Here is a 23,672-nt window from a genome sequence, read left to right as displayed (position 1 = left end):
AGACCCCCACATTAACTGAATCTTCTTGTAAAGAAGCTATTTCACCAAAAGAACACTCCCTAAATAAACCCTTCTTTCTGCTAAATCTATTAAAAAAACAACAACAAACAAAACACCCCCAAAGCAGTCCTAATCCAAATTTAGAATGCCACATAAAAAAAAAAACAAACCTCCTTTCCCAAAAACCATACTCTAAGCAGAGAATTCCCCTCCAAAACGCCGGAGAACTAGTCATTCCCCAAAGTCTCCTAAGCTTTCCATCACTGTTACAGGTTTTCCATGGAAAGCACTGAGATACTAGAATGAACAAGATAAAACTCTAAGAAAAACCCAGTAAGAAAGATTAGTAAATTAAAGGGGTATTTAACATCTGATATTTTCACTCTAAAACAGGCATTGCAGTTGGGTAAGAGGGGCCTGTTCAGACTGCTTAGGGTAAGAAATGATTCGATTCTTCCATGGAGAAGACTGTAAATAAGAGCTTAAATCTTAATACAGTAAGTTTCTGTACGCAGTGTATGCCAACTGTGTTTGTGTATTTTTGATCTTTAAGAACAGTTGATCTAGAAACTTACAAAAAACCCCCAAATATTAAGTGTGAATAAAGTTCTTGACACATTTCTGACCCATCACCCCCTTTGGCTGAAAGGTCTCATCCATGAAAGGCCCTGAAATGACCTTTATCTCAATAACTTGTATATGGATGATACAACCATTATGACTTTAGCACTGCTTTCCCGTTTCCTCTTTCAAAGTGTTCTCTGCGACACTTTTTGCCATTCTGATCCTTACCTTTCCCTATCATCAGGTATGATTTGGACTGAGAAGCAACCCTTAATGCTATTCTAATACAGCAGAATTCATGATTAAGTAATTCTGCAAAGTGCCACAATGCTGTCAGTAGTATGAAAAGCGATATTGGCACCCACTGGCCAGGTGCATCCAACATACATATGGCAAAAGAAGTGTTGAGGTGTGAACATACACCCGCAGTGAGCAGCGCTTACAGACACCCACAGCTACCTAGACCAGCTAAGAGAGAGAAACATATGCTTGCATAAGCACGAAGAAGTGAATGTGCATGTAAACACAGAAATGGCCACACTAGGTCAGACTAAATGCCTTCCAGAGTGGGATGAGTTTGGTTCTTCAGGCATATTATACAGTAAGTTACTGTAAAGATTAGGAATTAACATGTTTAATTATATCTAATAGTTACAAATGCTATGCTATTTGCACCACCAATAACCTAGTCTGTGTTTTCTGAATCTGGCCATAATAAAAATAGGAAAGTACAAACTGTAATTTACAAAAAGCACAATTCCATTAGGCATTTGGGCTGAGCAATGTGTATTTAAACAACTAATGCAAGAATCAATGAACTCCACCCACACTGTGCTTCATGCTTACTGTGCTGTTCGCACATGACAGTCTGCCGGCCTCATCTGTTGTCTCTAAAATTCAAAAAGCATACCTGGGGCTATAACTACGTGCTTATTTAAAAGTAACTTCTCTGCCAGAAGCTTATGATCCTGAACCCATTATCATTCAGGCAAATCTCTTATTGAGCTAGATCTGCCTCCATAAGGACATAAGCTGAAACATGAAAAGTAAGAAAGTAAAACTTATCTGGTTTTCCAGAGAGGGTTGAATCCACAGTTCTGAAAATTAGTCTAATGGGTAAAATCCTCTTCAAAGAAAAGAATGCATGTAAAATACAGAGGTACAATGGATATAGATTCCTAATACTTGCCAATAAAATGTGTTCTATAAATTGCAAGAAAAGGGGTGGGGGGAGAAACTTAAAATCAATTCCCACATCTACACACAGGATTAAGCACATCCAAAAATAGTAACATGTTGAACTATGAGCCTTATTAAATGACCATTCTACTAGGCACATACTTCTTTATAGTTGTATTGAGAATATCCAGATTTAGGATTATAGTTGAAAATGTTTTATTATCACACCTGCTGAGAAGAGAGGTTTTGTTTTGTGTATCTGCAGGGACTGCCTGTATATGTTCTATGGAATTTAGATAAGGTATGTCCCAAAATATCTCTGTTCTACATTTTTATGAATACATATCAATACAAAAAAAAAAACAAATACGACATATCTAATGCATATTTATACACACTGTAATTGTTTTTTCAGGGAATCTTATGAACAAACCATATAGCACAGTGACCAGCATGTCCTGTTTTCAGTTGCAGTGAGGTGACAGTAACGCTCTCAAATGTCCTTCTGTCTTCACAATGTCAAAACTTGTAATTATCAATGATCACTGATCACCTGCTATGGTGCTAAGGGAAGTAGGTACTGTGAAAACTATGATACGTTTTGCCTGCATGTATCTGTAATTGGTAGAAACATGATTTTAATTTCCCAAGTTGTGGAACTCATGCCATGCCTTTCAGAAGGTGTTTCACAATATATCTATGCCAAAGCATTAGGAAACTAATAGTCATCACAAGAATACAATTGAATTGTGAGCAACATAAGCAACATGACTTACCTGTGCTGTAGCTTCCCCTCAGCTAAGCACTTGGATCTTTGGAAGAACAGCACAAGAAACATCAGTATTTAACTACAAAATTTTCTAGGACAGAAGTGAGCTAAAATAACGTGGAAAAGCAGCCTAGTCCTGGTTAGTCCTAGGTTGTCTGATAATAAATATGATTAACGATAAGAGTTCTAGAACGTCCCAAAAACAGATTATTACAGAAAAGAGATTCTTTTATTTCTTTCCATTGAGCTAGGAGATAGGGTTATTTTCATTGTGTGAGAAGAGCTAATCCCTCTGCTTTCTAAGACTACAGAATGCCTCTGTTTGCTTTTGGTCTTCTTTTCTGGCCCAGTAACATTTCCAAAAGAAAGAGAAAACTATCTCTGAACTGAAAAGCTAAGAAAAGAACCAAGGTCTCTTGGAAAATGATTCCCCTTGAAATGAATCAAAGTCAGCAGCAGCAGCAACCAAGAGGTTTGTCTCTCTTCCCTTCTACCATATACTATGCACCTGCTCCAGCATTCAGCCGATCTTTACATGCCACACATCTTGAATTAGTGCCTTCTTCATGAGAGAGGTAGATGCTGAGGCTCCACCACAGACAGCATTCAGTCAAACTCAAGAGCAGCAGAAAAACATTTCATAACATCCTCCAAGACAAGAACTCTTCTACAGCTGAGCTGCTGAGCAGCTGGCTTGTTATATGCATCTTCTTCCTACCTTCCTATGCCCAGGAGTATTGCAAGCTACTGAAGTAGCAGACTAATACAATATTCATGTTCTCTTTTAAGAGTTCCTGCTTAGTGATGAGTGTTTTTGTCAGCTCATGAAGTTGTTAAGTAAACATTGTACAAGGTCCCAGCCATTCCTTCAATTAGTCCAAGACTGCAAGGCAATAGCAGATTTAAATATATTGATATTAAACTGTGATAGTGGTTTCAGTGGTGCTAATCTGAAAGAGTTGGTCTGTGCTGTTTAAAGCCTCTATACTGGTCATCATTTGTGGATATAGCATATGGTGTCAGATTAATATATAATGAGCTAGAAAAAAAAAGCATAAAAAGAGTTTACAAGACAAAACTAAAAATGACTTAAACCATGAGATCAGCAAAGTCCAAAGTATCTTAAAAAGCATTTTCAATTTTTATATCTGTTCTCATGTTTATTTTCCACTGATGTTGAACAGAGTTTATTTTAAGACCACTCATCTTCAACATACATTTGAAGTACAGTATGCTTCAGCAAAAAAAAAAAAAAAACAAAAAACCCATACAAATCCTTTAACTCCTTATCCATTATATAAAAACAAGAAACACTGAACAAGACAAAAGATGTAGCCTCTTCTCTCTTAGAAAAATGTTCTGAAATCTTTAATTACTATACAGACTGCAACTACGATTGAGCAAAGCCTCAATTTACTATCTCCTCTGAAAAGTTTGTAGCTGTCATTGCCCATGTTGCTGTTCCATGACTGAATACATAACTGAAAATGCAGTTGGCAACTATCCCATTGGCATTATCTAAGTTATTTTAAAGGAGCATAAATGATTACATGTAAAATTTAGAATTGTAAAGAAATAACCAGATTAAAACTTGTCACCATCTCATGAGTCATTTATATGTCATGAGCATCCTACAAAGGTGTGCAGCAGAAAATTCTGCAGGATCAGCAGGATCCTATTTCTATGCTTTTCACAGTGAAGTCCCGCTAAAATGTTAGGATCTCTACGTACAGTAGGCTGCAGAGAACAGGCAGGCAGAAAACAGAGTTAGAAGAGATTTAAGGCTGAAATAGAATTACACACTTGCTGTCAGCCATTTCTGCTTACTATATGTCAAGCTGTCAAAGCCAACGTGGTAGCAAGATGGTTTGAGAAAAAGGAGTTGCAAAAGAAATTCAAAAAAGAAAATTAAAAAAACAAAGAAAAAGGTGAGGACACACACAAACTTGGATTTAAAACTAGAAGGCTGATAATGCTGGTCATGACCTTCTCAGCAAACACTTTTAAATGTTTTAAACACTCTGCAAGACATGTCAGAATGGAATTTTGGTGTTTATATTATTACGCCCAGAGGATAGGATATTGCTGGAAAGTGTAAGATCCAGCTTTGAATTTCCTCTCTGTCTGATTTAAATCATTAGCACAAAGTGAGATCTTCTATTTGAGGACAGCACTTTAGTCATCAGGCTGTCAGAAACTGAGAGGTGAGTCTGTTTCAGCGAGGCTTGTGGAAAACTCGCTTTGACCTGAGCCCTCAAGTCCCCTGGTGAGACAGAGACTGAAGTGATTACCATACTCCTACGAGCTTTGGGAGATCTTGATGCGAGTTTCTTCTCCAAGTCAGAGTAAGAATCTAAAAACATCTGCTACCTTCCAGGAGAAACATCCTAACACACCTGTATAGCATATTGGAGTGCAGAGGCCTCGCTCCAATTCTTCACAAGAAGAGCTGAGGATAAACAGCTCAGAAACAAACCTGAGACACAGGAAAAGCTAAGAGACTCCATGTGGTCTCTACTCAGCTTGCTTGCGTCTGAAGCTCCCAATTTATGATACTGTGACTGCAACTGTCCCTGAGAGACAAGATACTTGGATGGAAAAAGCTGCAACACCTAATCTCTTTCTGAGGCTAGCTACATATCTTGACCAAGATCTGCAGATAAAAGTTGGGGACAACAGAGTGATGCAATTTTAATGCCTTTTGTGGCACTGACAGGCAGCCAACCGATAATAAATTAAGCCCGCCAAAAAGGTGATGTTCTTTCTGAGAACAATATGAGTAATGATACTAGAACACTTAACTAGCAGGGCTTCTATCATTTAGTTTTGTAATACAGTCAGTGAAAATCGTTTCTCACACTGACTGATTCCTAAAGAAAAACATGTGCATCTTCACACATGAAAATCAGACTACAAAATCTGTCTCTGAACAAGAAACTCAGAGAATTTAGCTCTCCCTGCAGAATGAAGTGCAATGGGACAACTCTCGGAAAATATTCCTAAGTAAGCACAAAGAAGTATGACTCGGTAAAATTAAAAAGCCTGGAAGTTGCTCCAAAGTAACTGAAGTCAATGATTTTACAGGCTGTAAACACCAGGAGTGCTAGTGATCATTAGCAGAACTGGGTCCAAACACATTTGTAATGGTCTCGGATGAAAAAACAGAATAAACAAACAAACCACCTCCCCACCCCCCAAAAACAGCTTATTTCCAGATAGACTGGTAATTTAAACCTGGAAGTTTTGTTCAATTTCATGCTTACCTGACTATAAAGTGTCAAAAATGCATCCGTTTCTAAATTTTCCAGGAGGTCTTCAAGCACCATGTAATTCGCTTGCTCTTCTCTCAAGCTGAAGTGAAAGAAAGAACACTGACACTGATATCTTCCCAGGCACAGTGACTGTATTGTAGGGAACAACTGAAGTCTGAAAGTCATCTATTCAGAAAGCACATCTTTCTGTCAGCCAGGTTGGTTGAGATGGTGTACCTTCTAAAATAAGCCAACCTTTCCTCTTCCTTTCTCCCCTGAACCACATACTGTTTCAGTCTTAAGGAACTCCAAAGCAAAATTGGAGCAAAATCTGACTAGCTCTTATCCACAACACAAATCTGAAACCTCCCCAAAACATTTGACCTGTTCCCCCTACTTTAAGTGTCATCACTATACTTTTTGGCAAATTGTGGACTCTTTTTGTTGCTGGAAAACTAGCAACCAGTAAGCTTCCTCACTACTGGTGATTTTTCCTTTCTGGACCAAACCACGAGGCCACCTTTATGCCATTTGGGACAAATACAAGATTTGTTTTTCCATTATGTTTTCAGGGACCCAGCTAAACAGTGAAGACCAGCTGTGGTTCTTTAAAGGCATCACTGATAGTTCTATATACAATAGTATCCCCAGGCTAATAACCTATCTGCTCTTCTAGTGACTATTACACTCCTACAACAGAAAAGAGTCATTAATATATATCCAGCAGACCACCGCCCTTTCATTGTTAAAACAGACCCATGAGTATAATGAACCCACTCAAAGCTTATCAAAGTCATTTTTAATAAATGAACTGGTTCAAGTGAAACACTTGCTGTAACAGAAAGCACCCTCTCTGGGTCTTACATGAAGTGTGGTGGGTGTCTCATACTGTGCAATGCACACATAAATGTAATTTCTAACTCATATGAATGTAATGTGATATTCTGTAATTTTGCAAACCTTCACCTATTTTTTCTGCGTAATCTTTATGTCAGAATAAACATTTCTACATCAAAAAATCTTCCAAGGCACACAGCTTTTTGGTGTTTTTTTTTCCCACTGATATTTTTACATAAAAACTGTCAAGGAAAAGTGAAATTGAGCCTACCTCTGACGAACAGTTTATTCATCCCATCAAAAATGATCATATGACAGGGAATTCAGTCTGCACAATAAAATATGTGCACAGCAGAGATGGAAAGTCAATTTAAATTGTCTCAGTTACTTCCTCTAACCCCAACAGAGCAGCTTTCAGTGAAGTCTCTGCCTACCTTCTTGGGAGATGAGGGAACAGGATTCAACTTTGTTGTCCCCCTTGTTGGTAAGGAGTATTGTTATTTTTCCACTGGCCCACTTAAGAAACACTGATTGCCATGTAGCACATCACAATTTACATTTTAAAATGTTATTATTATTTCATGGTTCTTATTTCAATATGACTAAGTGTTCTCAATTATCATCTGGGCCACACTGCAGAAAGGCACCATTCAAACATAGGTGTAGATTTCCTCCCCAACACAGCAGAACATTTAGCCTGCTCTTTCTCTGTCTATATAGTCCTTATGGTCTATAAGAACTGCAGTGACTTGGCAATACCTGAGACCAAGATACTTACCTTTGCTGGTGCAGGTTTATAAATTGTCTACATTTATTCATGGCTTGTCTTAGCAGAACTGTCACCTGTCTGTCTGCATTAGTTTCCACAGCTTCACTTGAAAGTCCTAATCCGTCTGGAGCCCATCTCCGCCTACTCATTACATGCTGCTGTTGCTGAGCTGACTCCTTGTGCAACATCTCATACTCCAGCTTCCTGTCAACTTCTTCAATCTCCTAGAGTTTGAAAACACAAAATGATAAAAAAAGTCATAATTCATCTTGAAAGAACGAATTTCATTTGGAGTGAAGAAAAAGATGATATCAGAGTTTGTGATATTGGTTTATTCATTTTGCATTCTACCCAGCTACTTGCAGTCATTACACTTTCCAATTCATTGTATGGCTTCAGTAAACATGTCTTGTATGCTATGAATATCAGAACAATGCCTAAAGATATGAGTCACTTTTCGCTGAGTTAAAGGCTGATGCTCTCTGAAGCCTTCCACTGTGGAGGGCATCTAGAAAGTACAACACCAGCGTGACTGAAAATCAAACAAAAGAATGACACCCTTAGAATGAATCTATAAGCTGCATAAAGCCATTGAATCACAGCATAAGAAATCTAGGCAGACTAAGTTTTACTTACACTGATTCAGTGGCTAATATCAAAGAAGTACCAAGTTAAAAGACAATAATTCACATTTAGTGCAATAAAAGTCGGGTTAAAATATAATGCCTTAAAAACCACAGGGTTAAAAAACAGAATCTTAAGTGTACTGCATCTCTCAGGACAAGGATCTCTCTTTGGTCAAGTAATCAAACTAAACATCAGGAGGAAGGGTATATTCCAGATTTCCAATGTGTTTTTTGTCTGGCCTCAAACATGTTGCTTATTACTTAAGTCTGTAGCTTATAGCTTGGAGAAAATACTGAATTTTATTGTCTTTCCTCCTCACTCCCCAATCTACTCTTTCAGACTACAAGTTCATTAGAGCATCATGTCTCTAAGTAAGTGTATACTCCCCAGTCAGCAAAACTCTAAGCTGCAGCTTAGATATATTCTCTGAACACCAAAAATAAATATTAACTTGCTGTCTGTATGAAGAGGAAGCAAATTCACATATAGTCAGACATGGGTTTGTTTCACTGACTGGCAAAACAACCACTGATGTACTCAGCATTAGAGGATACTCTGTAATCTGATGTATTTGTTTTAAAGCAACAGGTGCCCAAATTTGTCAGCTAGTGGGGCAAATAAGCACAAATAAAACACAGCAAGAGGCAAAGGCTTGATCATCAGGAAACAGTCCCTATAAACCAAACATAACACTTTAAATTATGATTAAAATACTTTTTTCCCAAAATGGGGCTCAACCAGGCCTTGCACATTGGGTAAAGAATCCAGTGCTGGCTATTCTACAGCTCTTGTCTGTCCCTCCCTCAGTTCTTCTTCTTCACAGCTGTTCAAGGAAAGAGAAGCTAAAAACAACCTCTTTGCAGAGGGTGGAGAAAAGCCTGGTCTTCTCTCTGGAACCTCTTACTCTTACTGCATAAGAGGCAGCAATATCAGATTAAATTATTTTTAATGCTCCGTCTACATAGAGTTTTCTCTTTTTGCTGCAATTATCTCCTACAGATTTAATACAACTTTAAACAAAACTGGAATTGTATAAACATACTAACAAACTGCCATTTTAAGAGAAGCTCTGTAGGGATGACAGCATTAAAATGTAACCAGGAGTTTTCACAGCAACAGCTGTCTAATGATGCCCTCTAGCAAAGAGGTTTTGCTTCTAAAAACCCATTTTGTTTGTTCTACTTCAGAGCTCTCCCAAGCCTCGCTTGGATGGTTGCAAATGGGAGAGGCATAAAAAAAATCCTTATGAATACAGAGCACTGAAGTATTAAAAAGGATTAGAAAACTGGCACATGCAAAGTATGCAATAAATATGATGAAGGAAAGAGGCCTTTCTGAAAGTTGTGCTATTTAAACTGTACGAGCATGCTCAGAGAGAGACAGAGAGGCTGTATATATAATCTTTTTAAGCTCAATGATTGAAGCACATCATGTGGTTATGGATTTTACTGTATGGATAGCACTATAACGTGAACAACTTTCTAACACATTCATGACAATTTACTAGTCACGACTCACAATCACTTCCCTATCCTCCTCTTCCTTGTGAACAACAAAATTTTAATATTAACTAGACACTGACCAATTGCTCTTTCTGACTGTAGATCTCTGGATGCTATTATAATAAAAATAATAATCATAATTCACAGTCTCCCCTCACTCTAATAGTACTTTCCTTCTCTTTATTTCTGTTACTTAGAGCACTAAGTTCACATAACAACAGGAATTAAAGGCCAAATAATCAGGAGTTCCAAACCAGCCCAGCTAAATCAAATCAAATAAGCTACTGTCACAGCTGCTGTCTCCTAATAGAAATTTTCCCTTTTCACAACTTCACTACTTACAGGATTGTGTGCTTCTAAAATCTGAATACATTCCAATTTTGACAGCGTTTTTGAAACAGTCAGTTGTTCGAAGAGCAAAGCCTGTACACTTATGATAGCACTATACAGCTCCAACATTTTGGATTTTTTAACAGTCTTTTGAAATTGTAAAGCAGCAATATACTCTCCAAGTTTATTCTCTAGATCACGCAGCTGACTCTCTTTCTCAAGCAGCAACTCATACTTAACCTAAAAAACAATGAAATACAAAAGATAACAAGATTAACAGAAAGCCTTATATACACACTCATGATTTTACTACTCTGTAATTAACAAACTGGATTAAGAAAGCAGAGAAATCAATGCTGTCATCTTATAATGAAATACATTATTTTAAAAAGAGATTATATGTGACTTCTTCCACATACGTTTTTAATAATAAATTCCAAGCTTCTACTTAAATGATCACAAAATACTACACTAAGGTAGTATAGTAAGATATTTCAATAGGATCCGGCTTTATTTTAGGGTAGCCATAACTTTAATATTAAAGCCTACTCTAAAATAAAGGATCTAAAATAACTTTCTAAGTTTCTAATAACTTCATTTTCAGAAGTAAAAATTAAGAATATAAATAAATATGTTTACCTATATGATTGGTTAAAAGGTAGGACAAAAGGCATCCTTCTGTTTAGCAAAGAATGATACAAAATTTAAGGTAAAGACTATATTTAGCTTCAAATCAGAAAGTGTCAAATGATATCAAGATGAGATTCAACCTATTATTCTTTAAGCAAATAACAAAAAACCTTTCTTACATAAAACAAAGTTAAACTGTTAATCAGAGTCCTCCGGTAATGGATTTCAAACAGGATTAAAACTGGATTAAATTGATTTCCAACAGGATTAAACCAAAATGGTTTAACTCAATAACTATGTTGCTTCCACACATCTGAGAGGACCTATAAAGAAGTTATGTGAACATGAAAGGCAAACAATATTTGTCTGTGTGTTCCTTATGAGCATTTTTTTTTAAACAAAATTCAGATGTCCTAGCCATACACAGATCTCCTTTGGTAACACCACTCGAGCGCATCACATTTCCCCCACGACACCCTACGTGGAGGGTCGCAGCGTTCAGAAGCACAAACCAGTGACTGACAGCCTGATTGACAAGCTCTCCCCAGCATGCACTGCCATTCACAGGCACTGGCGCTCCGACCGGAGCTGCTTTCCTGCAGGACACCACGGATGGTGGTTAGATGCAGTTCCCCTCTCACCCATCCTTAGATGCTTCCACCTGAGCTTGTCACTCTGAGTCCTCTTTAGAGAAGGGGGAAAAGGTACTTCTAGGCACATTTCATACCCTAAAAATATCTATTTGTTTCTACTGATGTGGCTATCTAGGTTAGACGTTGATGCACACTGCATCAACTACACTGCACACCTGCATTTGATTAGCTGAAACCTGAATGACAGTAAATAATTATCATCTTGATTTTAGTCCCCCTTTTTGTGTTTCAGAGGGAGAGAGCACTCGTACTCCATTACCTGATGTTTATAGCAATCACTACACTATGTATTGCATTTTGAATAAGCACAGAAATACGCCATCTATGACATTACCGGATATTGGAGCATGTTTTTTTCTCATTCCATCTGTAAACGATGTTCTCGTCTTGAGAAATGTTATTTGATAGGTTTCCAGTCACACAAAAAATAATTTTTCAGAAATCAGTATTTTCCAACAAAAAAATGTTGCTTTACTCAGACTGGTACCACTATTCATTACCACAGACTTTCCTCTGAGTTTCCTTCTGCCTCTTATCAGCTCCCAAATCAAAGCTCTACAGAGATACGTTTGTGAAAAAACAAAACTTGCAGGTTGTCCTGACTTCAGTATGACATAAAGGCTGATATCAGTAGAAGCTGGATCAAATACTTATTATAAACTAAATTATAAATGAGTTATAGACTAAATATTCACTGGCCACTCTTGAAGCCTTCTATCATTCCAAACAGAAGACCAAAATGCTGTTTGACATCGTATTATATAGTATAACATTACTGTAGTATCAAACTGCTTTGCTGATGACATATCAACTCTCGTAGGTCCGATCTTTTGCTGCTGATTCCACCTGAAGCATCCAAATTAAATAATAAATTTCAATTTTGTAAATACACTATGATTAGTCGATTGCTTGAGAGCATTAACTTCCAAATTCCTTATTTAGTTCATACTGTCCATCTATGAGTGCTGTTTCAGTTCTAAATATCACAAATAAAGGAAATGATCTGAAAAGGTACTTGATTATCTACAACTTCAAAGACATTTCTCATGCAAGGCTATTATTACTGTTTCTCATTCTAGCCCAGCGGGGTCAAGAGACTAAAGAATGTCAATATTTTGACTACTGTTTTTCTTCTGAGATAAGTAACTGCTGCTTCAGAAAGGAAGTGCACAGATCAGCTCAAAACAGCTAAGAAACACAGAGTAGATACAGTCTACTTTGAAGGATCTTCCTGGTGAGATGATACTCTCAGCGCTCTCAGACTATGCTCGAAACCTCTTTCTGTGGCCCCCCAGCTCACTACATCCTTTCCATGAGTATTTATTTTCTGTTATGTCTGTTTTATAGCATAGTAAAACACCACATCCCAGTGCTGCTTTTACAAACGTTAGCCAGTTAACCATTTCAGAGCCATTCAGTAGTGAGTATGAGGTAACAGGTTGCAAAAGGCAAGAGAAGGAAACTTTACTTCCATGATCAACATAATGTTTATTGCAATACTTCTGGTGTCCTAACAATAATGTGAAAACCAATGATTTTCCTTAGCAAGAGTTTAGTTTCTTACTGGGGAAAGCCCAAAGCATTTGGCTTTTCATAACCAATATGCAGCCATACAACTAAAATAGAAAGGAATATTTAAAAGACCTCCACAGTGTGCCAGGTGATGTATATAAAATGGAATAAAATGTGGCCTAGAGGAGCTAACTTCCCAATTTTAAAACAAGATTCTAACACAACTCTAAGTCAAGATTCATACTGAAAAAATATTCAGTATTTTTTATAACGCAAGAGCTGAGCCACACCCAGTGGTACTCCCAAGTACAAAAGGTGTAAACTTTGGAGGTCATGGCATTAGGCGTTGAAGCCAAAAGTATAAATGGCTCCAGAAAAAGGGTTAAAGGCATTCCTGGACAAGATTTATTGAACTGGTAGAGAGTGGCAGAATACACTTGCCCACTGGTGGCATTCTCACCTAGGCATCTGCTTTCACTTTCAGAGACTGCAGGGTGGATTAGAGGAACCTTTGCTTTAACAATCTGCAATGTTAATCTCACATTAAAGTAATAAAAAATAAAAGCATGTCAACCCAGTATTTTTCATTCCTCAGGATACATCAGGAACACAGGAAAAATATTAAACAAACTATTTTTTTTGTCCAAAAACATTCAAGTACTAAATTTGATGCCGCAGTCATTTGGGAATCTATTTTTTCAATCTGCCAATAACACTTGTAATTAAACTGTAAAATTTAAAACAAAGCCAAAACTATCAAATTTTAAATAGAACTTCTTGACAAATGCAGGCAAGGGTACAGAGAGTTGTATAATACCACTCCATCTCTTGACTTCTGTATATGGATCTTATTCACATTGATAGGAAACTGTCATTTTTTAATTATTAAAAATATAGGTTCTGACCTCAGTACAGAAAAAAAATTGCATTTACCTTATTCAGAATTTCTTCTTTCACTGAGTTTTCGTAAATGAAAATTTTTTCCTCTAAAGATTTCTTCAGAATATCTATCTTATTTCTATTCTTGGATCCTTCTTTTTTCATTTTGGAATGTTGCTGTAAGAAGATAAGCACAACATTTAGTATTCATAAATGGTAGATGGAGGTGCTAACATTAATATTATTACTTACTATTGTTTGTGGGCAGATCCACCAATTAATGAAATACTTGGAAAAGATGACTTTTACCAAGAAAATATTCTCTGAGATGAATGTACTAGCCATTCATTCAGAAGACTGCTTTCAGACATTCAGACAAAGTTGGAAAAATTTTTGTAATTTCTTTCAAGTAGAATTATATATTCATCCTTTCCATAAAAACTGCTAGCACATAAATTTTATTTTAAACAAGCTTAGCAGTGATAATAAGCAAAGATTTTAACTGATACTTTGTCTCCTCAGCACCGTTTAAAATGAACAAAGAATATTAATTTAAGAACTACATTGTTTTCAAGACACAGTATAAGAATCACAAATGAACCATGATAGTATTAGGGGGCCGTTCCATGTAATCAAATTATTCTTGACCTTTATATTCTTTACAAGAATATCAACTAAGTATAATGTATTCTTGGGGAAATGATAACATCTGTTCAACTCTAAGGCTTTGCAAAGTCATTTTCCTTCTGAAGTACTTTAGAAATTACTAAGGTTTTGAACTAGGCTAATATACAGTACCACTAACCCAAGTTCATTTATACATTTAGAAAACATAACTGAACCAAACCAAAACACGTAAAAACCCTTCTCTTATGATGCTATCCCAACAATTCATAGATAAAACAATTTTATTCCTTCTGTTTAAGAACTGAAGGTAATTTATGAATCCACAGGTTCTACTCTTCACTGAAGAATTAAACACCCTTCACATAATTCTAAAAAAAAGCCAGAAAGGTGAATTTCTAGATTTGATAGACAGACAGACTTCCTGTTGGGAAAGTCTCTTTGAGCAAGTATGCCTGATCTTCTCTTTATTTAGGCTTTAAAAACAAATAAACAAACAAAAAAACCACCACTCTATATGCCTGGTTCTTTTGGAAAGAAGAATCATAAATCATGCCCAAATTATTGCCAAGAAGGGTCAGGTATTCAGGAATTTTGCTTTTCTAAACAGACAAGAGAGCGTAGGACATTCCCCCCAAAAAACATCCAAATATCTCCTTACTTGATAAAGTCCCACACGTAAATTATTTCAATTTAGTAATGTGCGTGGGTGATCAGAGAAATCTCAGTTTGGGATGGAAAGGATCAAACTTGTCCCTTAACACTGCACCAGTTATTGACCTTTCAAGGGGCTCTCTTCAGAGATGCAGCCCCTGTTGGACACCCATTTGTTTCTTTATGCCTATGCCTTCATCTTGGGAAAGCTGCAGGACAGCGAGCAACAAAAATATGGAGGAGTGCGTGAAGGAAACATGTTTATTCACCACTGCCCAGGCTGCCTGTTTAAGGTCCACAGATCCACACTGACGGGAGAAGCATGCACTGCTGTCACACCTAGATGAGCAGCCATGGACCTGTGCCTGCGGATGAGGCCAACACCCTGCGGATACGTTTACGGAAGTGCGGCACATTCCCACACTGATCCCACCTGTTTGCTGGGCATTGCTAAATGCTGGTCCACTTTCAGCAGCTCTGCTTCCCTCCACGCCGACTCGAAAGCCTGAAGCAAAGTTCTTGCTCTTATTTTGGGCAGAGCCAAGCTGCCATCCATTTGGGAAAAGCAACAGTGGAACTCCTGCCTTATTTTAAACAATTCCTCTTCGGATAATGAAAGGGGTAAACTTAGCAGCTGCCTGTTAAAAAAACAAGAAACATGCACTGTTCTGTGATTCAGGCAAATTTATATAGAACTAAAAAGACACGCACAAAAATATTGATCATGACAATGATAATCCCTTCCTGTCTTATTCATTCATCAGATAAATATTTCCACATAGGATTCAGTTGTTTAACAGATTCAATATGTCCTTGAGGATGCCTTCAATTTTATATACAGAAACTCCTGACCTGTAAAACTGCATGGTCAAGAGGAAACAGATTATAATTAAATAAATAAATTAAAAATCTTAACATTTCAAGCATAATCAACGAACACACAGATATTGCCTGTGCACAGAACCCTTCCACCACTTCAGACACCATACAAACCCTGAACGTCAGGGCTCAAATCAACAAAAAGGCTTCCCTTAAAGCCTCCCTGTGCTGCTTCCCAGCATTATTTAACAGCCACTGTTAAATATATTTCCTGTAGAAGGGAGGGAAAAAATAAGGTACCTCTTCATTATAAACTCCTACATGTTGTCTATTCCATCACCAGGTCACAAAAGTTTGAGTGCAGCCATTGTAATAAAGCTTCTAGTTGTCCCAACAACATGGGTTATATTTTAGCAGCAGTTTGAATCACCCAAAAATTCTTACTTGGTAGAAGCAAAATTCTCCATGTGGAAGTCTGCAAAACTGCTCCTCAGGTCAAGCTGAAGCTGACTTAAAAAAAAAAAAAGGATGCTAAAGCCTAAATTCATCTTCCAGTTGTGCCTACCTTAGACTACCTTTATCTATCATCTCATGACTGAAATATTTCTTTAAGACTATTTCATAAAAATAGCCTAATTTTCCTTCAGAATCTTTTTCTCAAAATCTCCCCAAAAGGTCTTTGCATTTAAAGAATGAACAGTATATTGAATAAAGAGTAGTTTTCCTTTAAAAAGCATATTATGTTGTACCTTGCATTTAGAACGATGCTTTAATTCAATACATCACAGTCCTATAGAACCTCATCTTTTCACTAGTGTGTTTCTGGTTCTAAAAATCCTTCTTTCTGTTTACTTATTCAGCAACGTACAGTTAGCCCTTAAATTAAAACTTTAATACTTATGAAGTTTTTCTCTCCAACAACTTATTTAAGGCAGTATTATCCAAACAAGCATTTGCAGTATACTTACTGCTTCACATGCTGTCTTAGACTTTTATTAGAAGAAAACTCATAGTATAAAAAAAGACTGCAAGTCATGGTTTTGTCATATCCATATTTAAAAAGGTCCTTAAGCATCAATGCTCTTCATGGCAATTCTGGACCAACTCATAGTGTCTTCAATAAGCAACAAAAGTGAAATGCTATCATTCAAAATAATTCTTTGTGAAAAACAGCAGATAAGAGTGCAAAGGCTAAAAGCTGGCATCTGTGATCGAAATATCAAAACTGACAGACGGTGGAGATATTGACAGGTTTTAAGGGGCTTTTTTTTTTTTTTTAAACAGAACTGCTATGCAAATGTATTCTTTATATGTATTCTCCAGTGTTTCACTGGAAAAAGTAAGCAGCTTACTGTTGCTGTAAATAAAGATAGTATCTAACAAATATAACAGGTAGCACTGCAGACTGGAACACAGTTATCATGGAATCTTAAGTCAGAAATAGGAAAGACCTGTTGGGTCACATAATCTACCTCCCTGTTTGTGTGGGATCGTTCTCACAATATATTCAGAGATAATAAGACAAGTTAGAAGATACATCTTACAGAAAAATATTTAAAATGTTGAATAAAATACTTAAGTCAATGAAATTAGAACCAAAAGAATACACAAACAGACTTTTCTAACAAAGCCATATTGGGCAATATCTCTTTGTGTGTGTGTGTGTGTGTGTGTGTGTGCGCACGCGTGTGTGTGTATATATTTGTGAATGTATGTATGTATGTATATCTTTATGTGGTTTTATACTGCGCAGCAGGCAAACTTATAAAGATGATCTCTGGACAAAACTGCCCAGGCAAAAAACCTGTTTCTCTTTAAAGATGAGGTATGAAGGAGAAACCTTAACTAATGCTTTTTTTTCCTCTTCTATTTCTCATACCTAATATGTTTTTTCCAGAGGAAAACTGCCTAACATGGGATTGTCTGTTCCAGTTACATCTCCTAAAGTTGCAATTTTGATAGCAGCCTATATTCTCATGTTCCCATGTTTCTTACAATGTCTCTTATTAAATAAACATTATATAGGAAATACAGTGCTGGTGTTGTCCTACACAGGTAGCACAACGGCTAGTCAAAAATGTACAAGAAAGCTAAGAAAATGCTGACAACCTGTGCAAACCTCTCCAGGATCCTGTTATCTGATCTGTGCAGCACCATGCATGCAGACTCTCATCTGCAGTCGTGGTCCTGCCCCACTCAGGGTCTCTCAACAGCAGCAAACCTTCCTCCCCTGCCTCGCACAGGTCACGTCACAGCAGGCAGCGATGGCCCAAAGGTGCAGCCAGGGAGAGCAAGCCGCTCTGCAACATCCCTGACGCTGCGTGCCGGGACTCCTTGCTGGCCCCGGACCCTCAGTGCCAGGGCACATCATCAGCTGGCCAAAATGGCCAGGTCTGGTAACTGCAGTCCAAGAACTGGAAAGGTATGCTACCGTGCTGCAAATTTATGAAGTATGGTAAATTTATGGAAGTACTGTTGAAGAGCATTAAATGAGCATTTGATGAGTAAAGCTTGACTGGTGGCTGGAAGGAATTCGGCCTGACGTACTAAATGACATTTCTGAAGTACTGGACCTCTGAGAACGGACTGAGAATAAAAATGCAAGATATGCAAGTGAAAGCTGACACACAGCGAACAGAAGTATTAAGATACCACTCCACCCTCTCAGTTTTAAAAGCAGTTTCCTGGAAATGCCACTGACGCGTTACGAGTGTCAGCTCACCCTGCTGCCTCTGCAGGGGCTGAGCGCTTGTGAAAAATCACTTCCAAAGTATACAGCAGAGAACTGATCATTAAGAATTTTATCCAGACAGGTGTTAAAACTCCCAGCTGATCTCTACTTATAAGTGTTAAAACTGCTAGCTGATCTCTACTTACAAGCGTAACTAAGAAAAGGGAATGGAGATATACTTGCATGAATACTAATTGTTCCCAGGTCCTTAATTTTTTTTGTTCTGAAAGACTCTTTTCCAGTTCTTGGCTTAGGTTTTGCCTGGTGAGGGGAAGCAATTCTTCAATGGCCGCGCTCTTGTCATGTTCTTCTCTTTCTAGTTGTTCACGTTTAACAATGATCTCCTTTTTATGCTCCTCCACAACTTCTAGCAGGAACATCTTCAACACATTGAGCTTTAACAGTTCTTGCACGAATACTCCATACTGAACATGTTTAAGCTCCTCAATGGTTTTCTCTGTTAGACTAAATATAAGCTCTCTGAGCTCTTCACTGGCTTCATTATCAAGTTTCTCAATAAGTTCTTCAACTTCAACAGCGTGATCACTCAGAAGATTTTTCCAGTGGCTGATGTAGTGACTGACCTCCTGAGTTGTTTTGAAGGTGTCTCCTACTGACAGCTGCTCCTTTCGATGTTCTTTCTGCTGATTCATTTGCCAAAAAAAGAAGCAAGGTAAAGATAAGGAACCTCTCTCAAATTCCAGCTCTTTAAAAATGTATCTCCTAGCAAAGAAAATTTTTGAATTTTTGTTTTTCAATGTTCAGAGACTTATTTAGCACTCAGTGTGATGGCTTTCTGTGTGTCTAGCAGGCAGATTAATTCAGATTATTATTAGAGAGAAGGGCTAAATAATGTATGATTTTGTGGTCTGACTTAATCCCAACTGTCTAAAATGCAACAATCTGGCAAGACTCTGCAAGCGAATCTGGGTCAAAAAATACCAATGCAGGAAGAAAAAAAGTTGTTTGGATATTTTCTTTCTTACAGCATGTAGCAATTTCTCTGAAAGCTAAACCAAAGCAACCTATACTGAGAATAAAGGCAATGAATGAAGTCTCCATCTTTCTTTATACCTGATCTCTCTTCCTGCAGCATTGAAGAGCTGCCTATTAAAGAGCAGCCAGGAAATACTGAACACATATCCTGCTAAAGGTAAACTTAATCTCACCTAACTTTGATCATCAAAAAAAAAAAAAAAATTAATCCAAGGTAGGGGTTTTTTTTACATTCTTTAGGCAGTCAACAGAGAAAGAAAGGGACCTTTGGATAATAATTCTCTCCTAGTTACGTGGGATCACCTGCAATTCATCTCCCATCATGAGACGATCACTACTTGCAGCTCTTACAGTTAGCTTTGAATTTTAGACAGCTGAAGTTAGGAGGGATGAATCCTACCAAAACCAACCACAAGTACAGCATCTTTTAAACTTTTTATCTTGTAATTACCATAAGGGAATTTTAACTGTGCTGTGAAAGTCATTTAAGTCCCATGCAGATGGGGAAACTATAGAAACGACAACTGTCACAGATCTGTGCCATCTACCTCAATGAGGAGAGCCTCAACCTGTCTTTTGTCCTTTCCTACATCAGAGGTGCTAGTCATAATCCCCTCGAGCAGGAGACTTTAACATACTTTAAGTATATGGGTGTCACGATTTTCTCCAGTAATATGACTTTCTTGTAGGTTTTTCTAAAAGAACAGTGACTAATCACACCTAATTAAGACAGTACATTGCGGTACACAGCTAAAAACAATGGACACTTACTTTCATATGTGCTCCTGGCAATGTTAAACACCATCATATAAAAACTACACTTTATCTTTCATTCAGTTTTTGCTTCATAAGCACCGTGACAATAAATACGCTGAAAATAATTACCTTTTGCAATATTTCTCGCCTTCGCTTGATAATGAGTTTCTGGTGAAGCTTTTGCTTTTCTTTTTTTAAATCATGATCAAATTTCTGTTTAACAGAATTAATTTCAGCCTGAGCTTGGTCCAGCAGCATTCCCAAATGACTTTCAGACAGATGACCTGCCCTGTAATAACAGTGTTTAAAATCTGTTACCCCAAATTGTTAAGAACAAGAGGATATTTGAGCCAATTAGTACCATAATAAGGCTCAACTAAGCAGCCACACAGAATGATCTTTGTTTCTATTGCAGTAATACCCGTGGAGACTCAAACAAGCAGTTGGATAACAGAAGGATAATCTTAATCTCTGAGATGAGTCCATAACTGAGGCAGTTTGCAAGGTAGAGTGAAGATGTATGAAGAAAGAATGGGGAGAAGGAAGGAAGAGAAGGCAAATGCAAAACCAACTATTTATCAGTTACTAATGTATGCAATATTCAAATAAGACATTTTAAACTTTATATATTATTCATAATATTTACATTTTTCATTTACTGCCACCAGAATGCAATTCTAGATGCCTTTTATAACTCCATCTCCTCATTAGCAATGATTTTCTCTTTTAAGGATGTAATTTAATCAAATAAAAACACTTAATAATGATTTTAAAGGTATAAACCAATCACATCCATGAAGACATTTATAGTCACATTTCCTATTAAATTTAAATCGTCAGAAAAATTATAAGGATTTCAAACTAATAGAGAAATACAATAATCTAATAGAGCAAATTCTCATTCTTAAGCACACAGTTTGCTTCATATTGAAGTTTAAGACCACAATCTCCAGCTGCTATAGTACTTAACTTCAAAGAGTAAGCAAGATCCCAATCACATCTGTGATAGATAGAAAAATCTTCCTCTCCACAAACTTGTACTGAATTTCAAAAATTGCCGGCTGTTCTATTTACACCAGAAATTCCCCAAATCTTTCTTGGACAACAGAAGAATAAAAGAACATCTTAATTCAGTCAGATTACGCTGTTGGGCATTTTTAAGTTATAATTTCTAATATTAAGCTCAGTGGACTTCCAAAATGTGCAACTGAAAAGGTCAAAATGGAATTTTGGACAGAAAGCACCAATCCCTAACCTGAATCTGGAAGTTGTCCAAACACTTTCTGAATTACTTTTCAAATCCTGTTTTTCAGAAGAAATGAACATTACACACAGAGACTGAAGTCAAATGAATTTTTCAAAATCTCTGAAAATCAACACCTATTAATATGTTGAGCTTCCATGTACCCATTCCAATAGTATAACTGGCAAAATTCGTAAGTGTGACTGGGGGCTAAATGTTGTAATCTGTTATCAGGCCCTTCTCCAAAAAGGACAGAGTCTCATCAGAAATGTTACTAGGATTTGTTGATACTGTCACAGCTTTCTTCAAGTAAAATCCTCGAAATACAAGCTGAAAGAAATAAAACAGAAGAGGCAGCCATTGCATTGTTGCTGTGGTGGACAGCTTCCACACTTCATGTCTCTCCATCTATTGTTCAAGCATCTACAGGCATCTGAGCAAGTCATGAAGCATCATCCCCCCTATGTCCTGAATGTGCTGGAAAGAAACTCGGATTTGCTTTATCATACATTTGTATCTACCAGAGAGCCTCCTTTTACCAGAGCTCTTCCAAGGTCTACCCATCCTATTTTTTTTAATTGTCCATAGGGAGGCACCTTGAGAGCAATCCACCAAGTGTCACTCTGACCTTCTGCCCAAGTGTTTTTAGCCCTGAAAGCAAACCACAATAAATTTCAGTGATATGTCCAAAAAACCAATAATGGACTCAACAACATCAAGTTTCCATTCCATGTTTGGTAACTTTAAGTCTAGGCCTCCTTTTTGTACAAACTCAAGGCTAAATATTAGTGTATTAAGGGTAGATTTATTAGAGTAAGGAAGTGAGGCAAGATAATAACCAACATATTACTTTTAACACCTTCAGCCTATCTTTTATTGGGGAAAATAAACCCAGGCTCACTGCATCCAATTAAAATTCCTGTCTAGAGCAGTGAAATGGGCTGCAATAGGAAAAGATGGATGTGCTGGAACCATCCAGCAAATGAAATATTTAGGAAAAGCCACGCAACATACAAGTGACTGGAAGATGATATATACACCAATCTATACCTAGGATAAAGACAAGTCCACATTATTTTAGTTTCAGGATGTTGATTTATTTGGGCATCTAATGTGCCCACAGCTCAAACTGTAGGTGATGCAGTACTATAAAACCCATCTATCAACCTAGAAAACCCATATAACAAAAATAATGGGTGAAATCCTAGCCCCACAGAAGTCTATGGGAGTTTGCACGGTGACTTATGTTTAGGAGCATTACGTTAATACCTTGAAGGTTCAATTATATCAAGAGACGTACATTTCTGGCTTCATATAAATACAGTATAAAAACAACTACTCTATTAAAATGAAAAGATATCCTGTTCCCAAAGGACTATGAACTGAAATACAAAATAAAAGGAGAGATGAGGAGAACAGTGAGACAGTACAGACTGTATGACAAACTGCGTGGTCTCAGCATACCAGACATCTAATTGACGAAGAAATGTGTAGGCATATGTTTAATGCCTTTGAACAAGGAGGACATAGAAGTAACGATAAGGATGTTTACAGGGAGATCCTCCCAAATGCTGTGGGCCTCATGGAAGATACAAAGGTGAAATATGCGGCCAACAGCAGATGGTATCGTAGATCAATTAGACTTCTCTGTAATGACCTTGAATTCTCTGTAATGAACAAAAGCTCACCAGTTTAGGAGAAAACAGGCCAGAAAGGGCACAAGTAAGCAGAAGTTTTTGATGCAATAGAGAACTGTCTAAGGGACAAAAAATGAGGGTGTGAAGTGGTTCAGGAAGAGGAGGGTTGGACCTCAGCAAAGCAAGAGTGTTTGGGAAGGCGAGAGAAGGGAGGGGAGAGGGTTGTCATTGAAACATAAGACAGACACAAAGTAGAAAAGTTGCACCGATCTGGACACATGGGGAAGCTGAATCATAAGAGAGACTATACAGAGATAGTCTGCAAGATGATGCCCACATTACCGCACCTCAGATATTTCAGGATTTCACCCCATTGAACTGGCACCTTGTAGATATAATCTTGCAGAAATAATTCAAGGTTATTAATTACATAGGCAGGTGACACGATAAGAACAGGTTGTAAGAGATTATTAGAAAGCATTATATTGATGCAGTACTACCGGAGGCATTAGCTTAACAATACCTACTCCCTGAAAGGTCCAGCACGACTGTTCAGAAAACTACTTTGGTTATAACAAGGTCCACATACATGGAGAATATTCAGAATAATGAAGTGAGAGACCAATAAAAGATGTTTTGCTTTGATCTTCTAGATCAAAGATGATCAACTGCCTACTTTAAAAACACAGTTCAAAAGAAATACTTGAGAT

At 37.3% G+C, this 23,672-nt stretch overlaps 1 protein-coding gene across 8 annotated transcripts in view; it reads right to left on the bottom strand.

The window, feature by feature from the left end:
- Nucleotides 1–23,672, bottom strand: part of EVC2 (EvC ciliary complex subunit 2) — a 77,744-nt gene that overhangs the window by 5,584 nt on the left and 48,488 nt on the right. For 3 of the 8 annotated variants that reach the window (XM_026054762.1, XM_026054766.1, XM_026054770.1), the window contains 8 exons: nucleotides 20,212–20,371; nucleotides 18,514–18,974; nucleotides 16,044–16,109; nucleotides 15,214–15,418; nucleotides 13,557–13,679; nucleotides 9,841–10,068; nucleotides 7,379–7,593; nucleotides 5,776–5,863 (listed from right to left, as the gene is read on the bottom strand). In XM_026054762.1, the coding sequence (XP_025910547.1) occupies nucleotides 5,776–5,863; nucleotides 7,379–7,593; nucleotides 9,841–10,068; nucleotides 13,557–13,679; nucleotides 15,214–15,418; nucleotides 16,044–16,109; nucleotides 18,514–18,974; nucleotides 20,212–20,371 (1,546 nt within the window). Of the gene's footprint in view, nucleotides 1–1,145; nucleotides 1,768–2,519; nucleotides 2,556–5,775; nucleotides 5,864–7,378; nucleotides 7,594–9,840; nucleotides 10,069–13,556; nucleotides 13,680–15,213; nucleotides 15,419–16,043; nucleotides 16,110–18,513; nucleotides 18,975–20,211; nucleotides 20,372–23,672 lie in introns of those variants that run through there. The other 5 variants (XM_026054768.1, XM_026054767.1, XM_026054769.1 and 2 more) reach the window with 5 other exon arrangements.

This window comes from Apteryx rowi, unplaced genomic scaffold (genome assembly GCF_003343035.1).
Source record: "Apteryx rowi isolate R43461 unplaced genomic scaffold, aptRow1 scaffold_97, whole genome shotgun sequence".
Classification (NCBI taxonomy): domain Eukaryota; kingdom Metazoa; phylum Chordata; class Aves; order Apterygiformes; family Apterygidae; genus Apteryx; species Apteryx rowi.
Note: the sequence above shows the minus strand (reverse complement) of the source record. Positions and strands in the feature narration are given on the sequence as shown.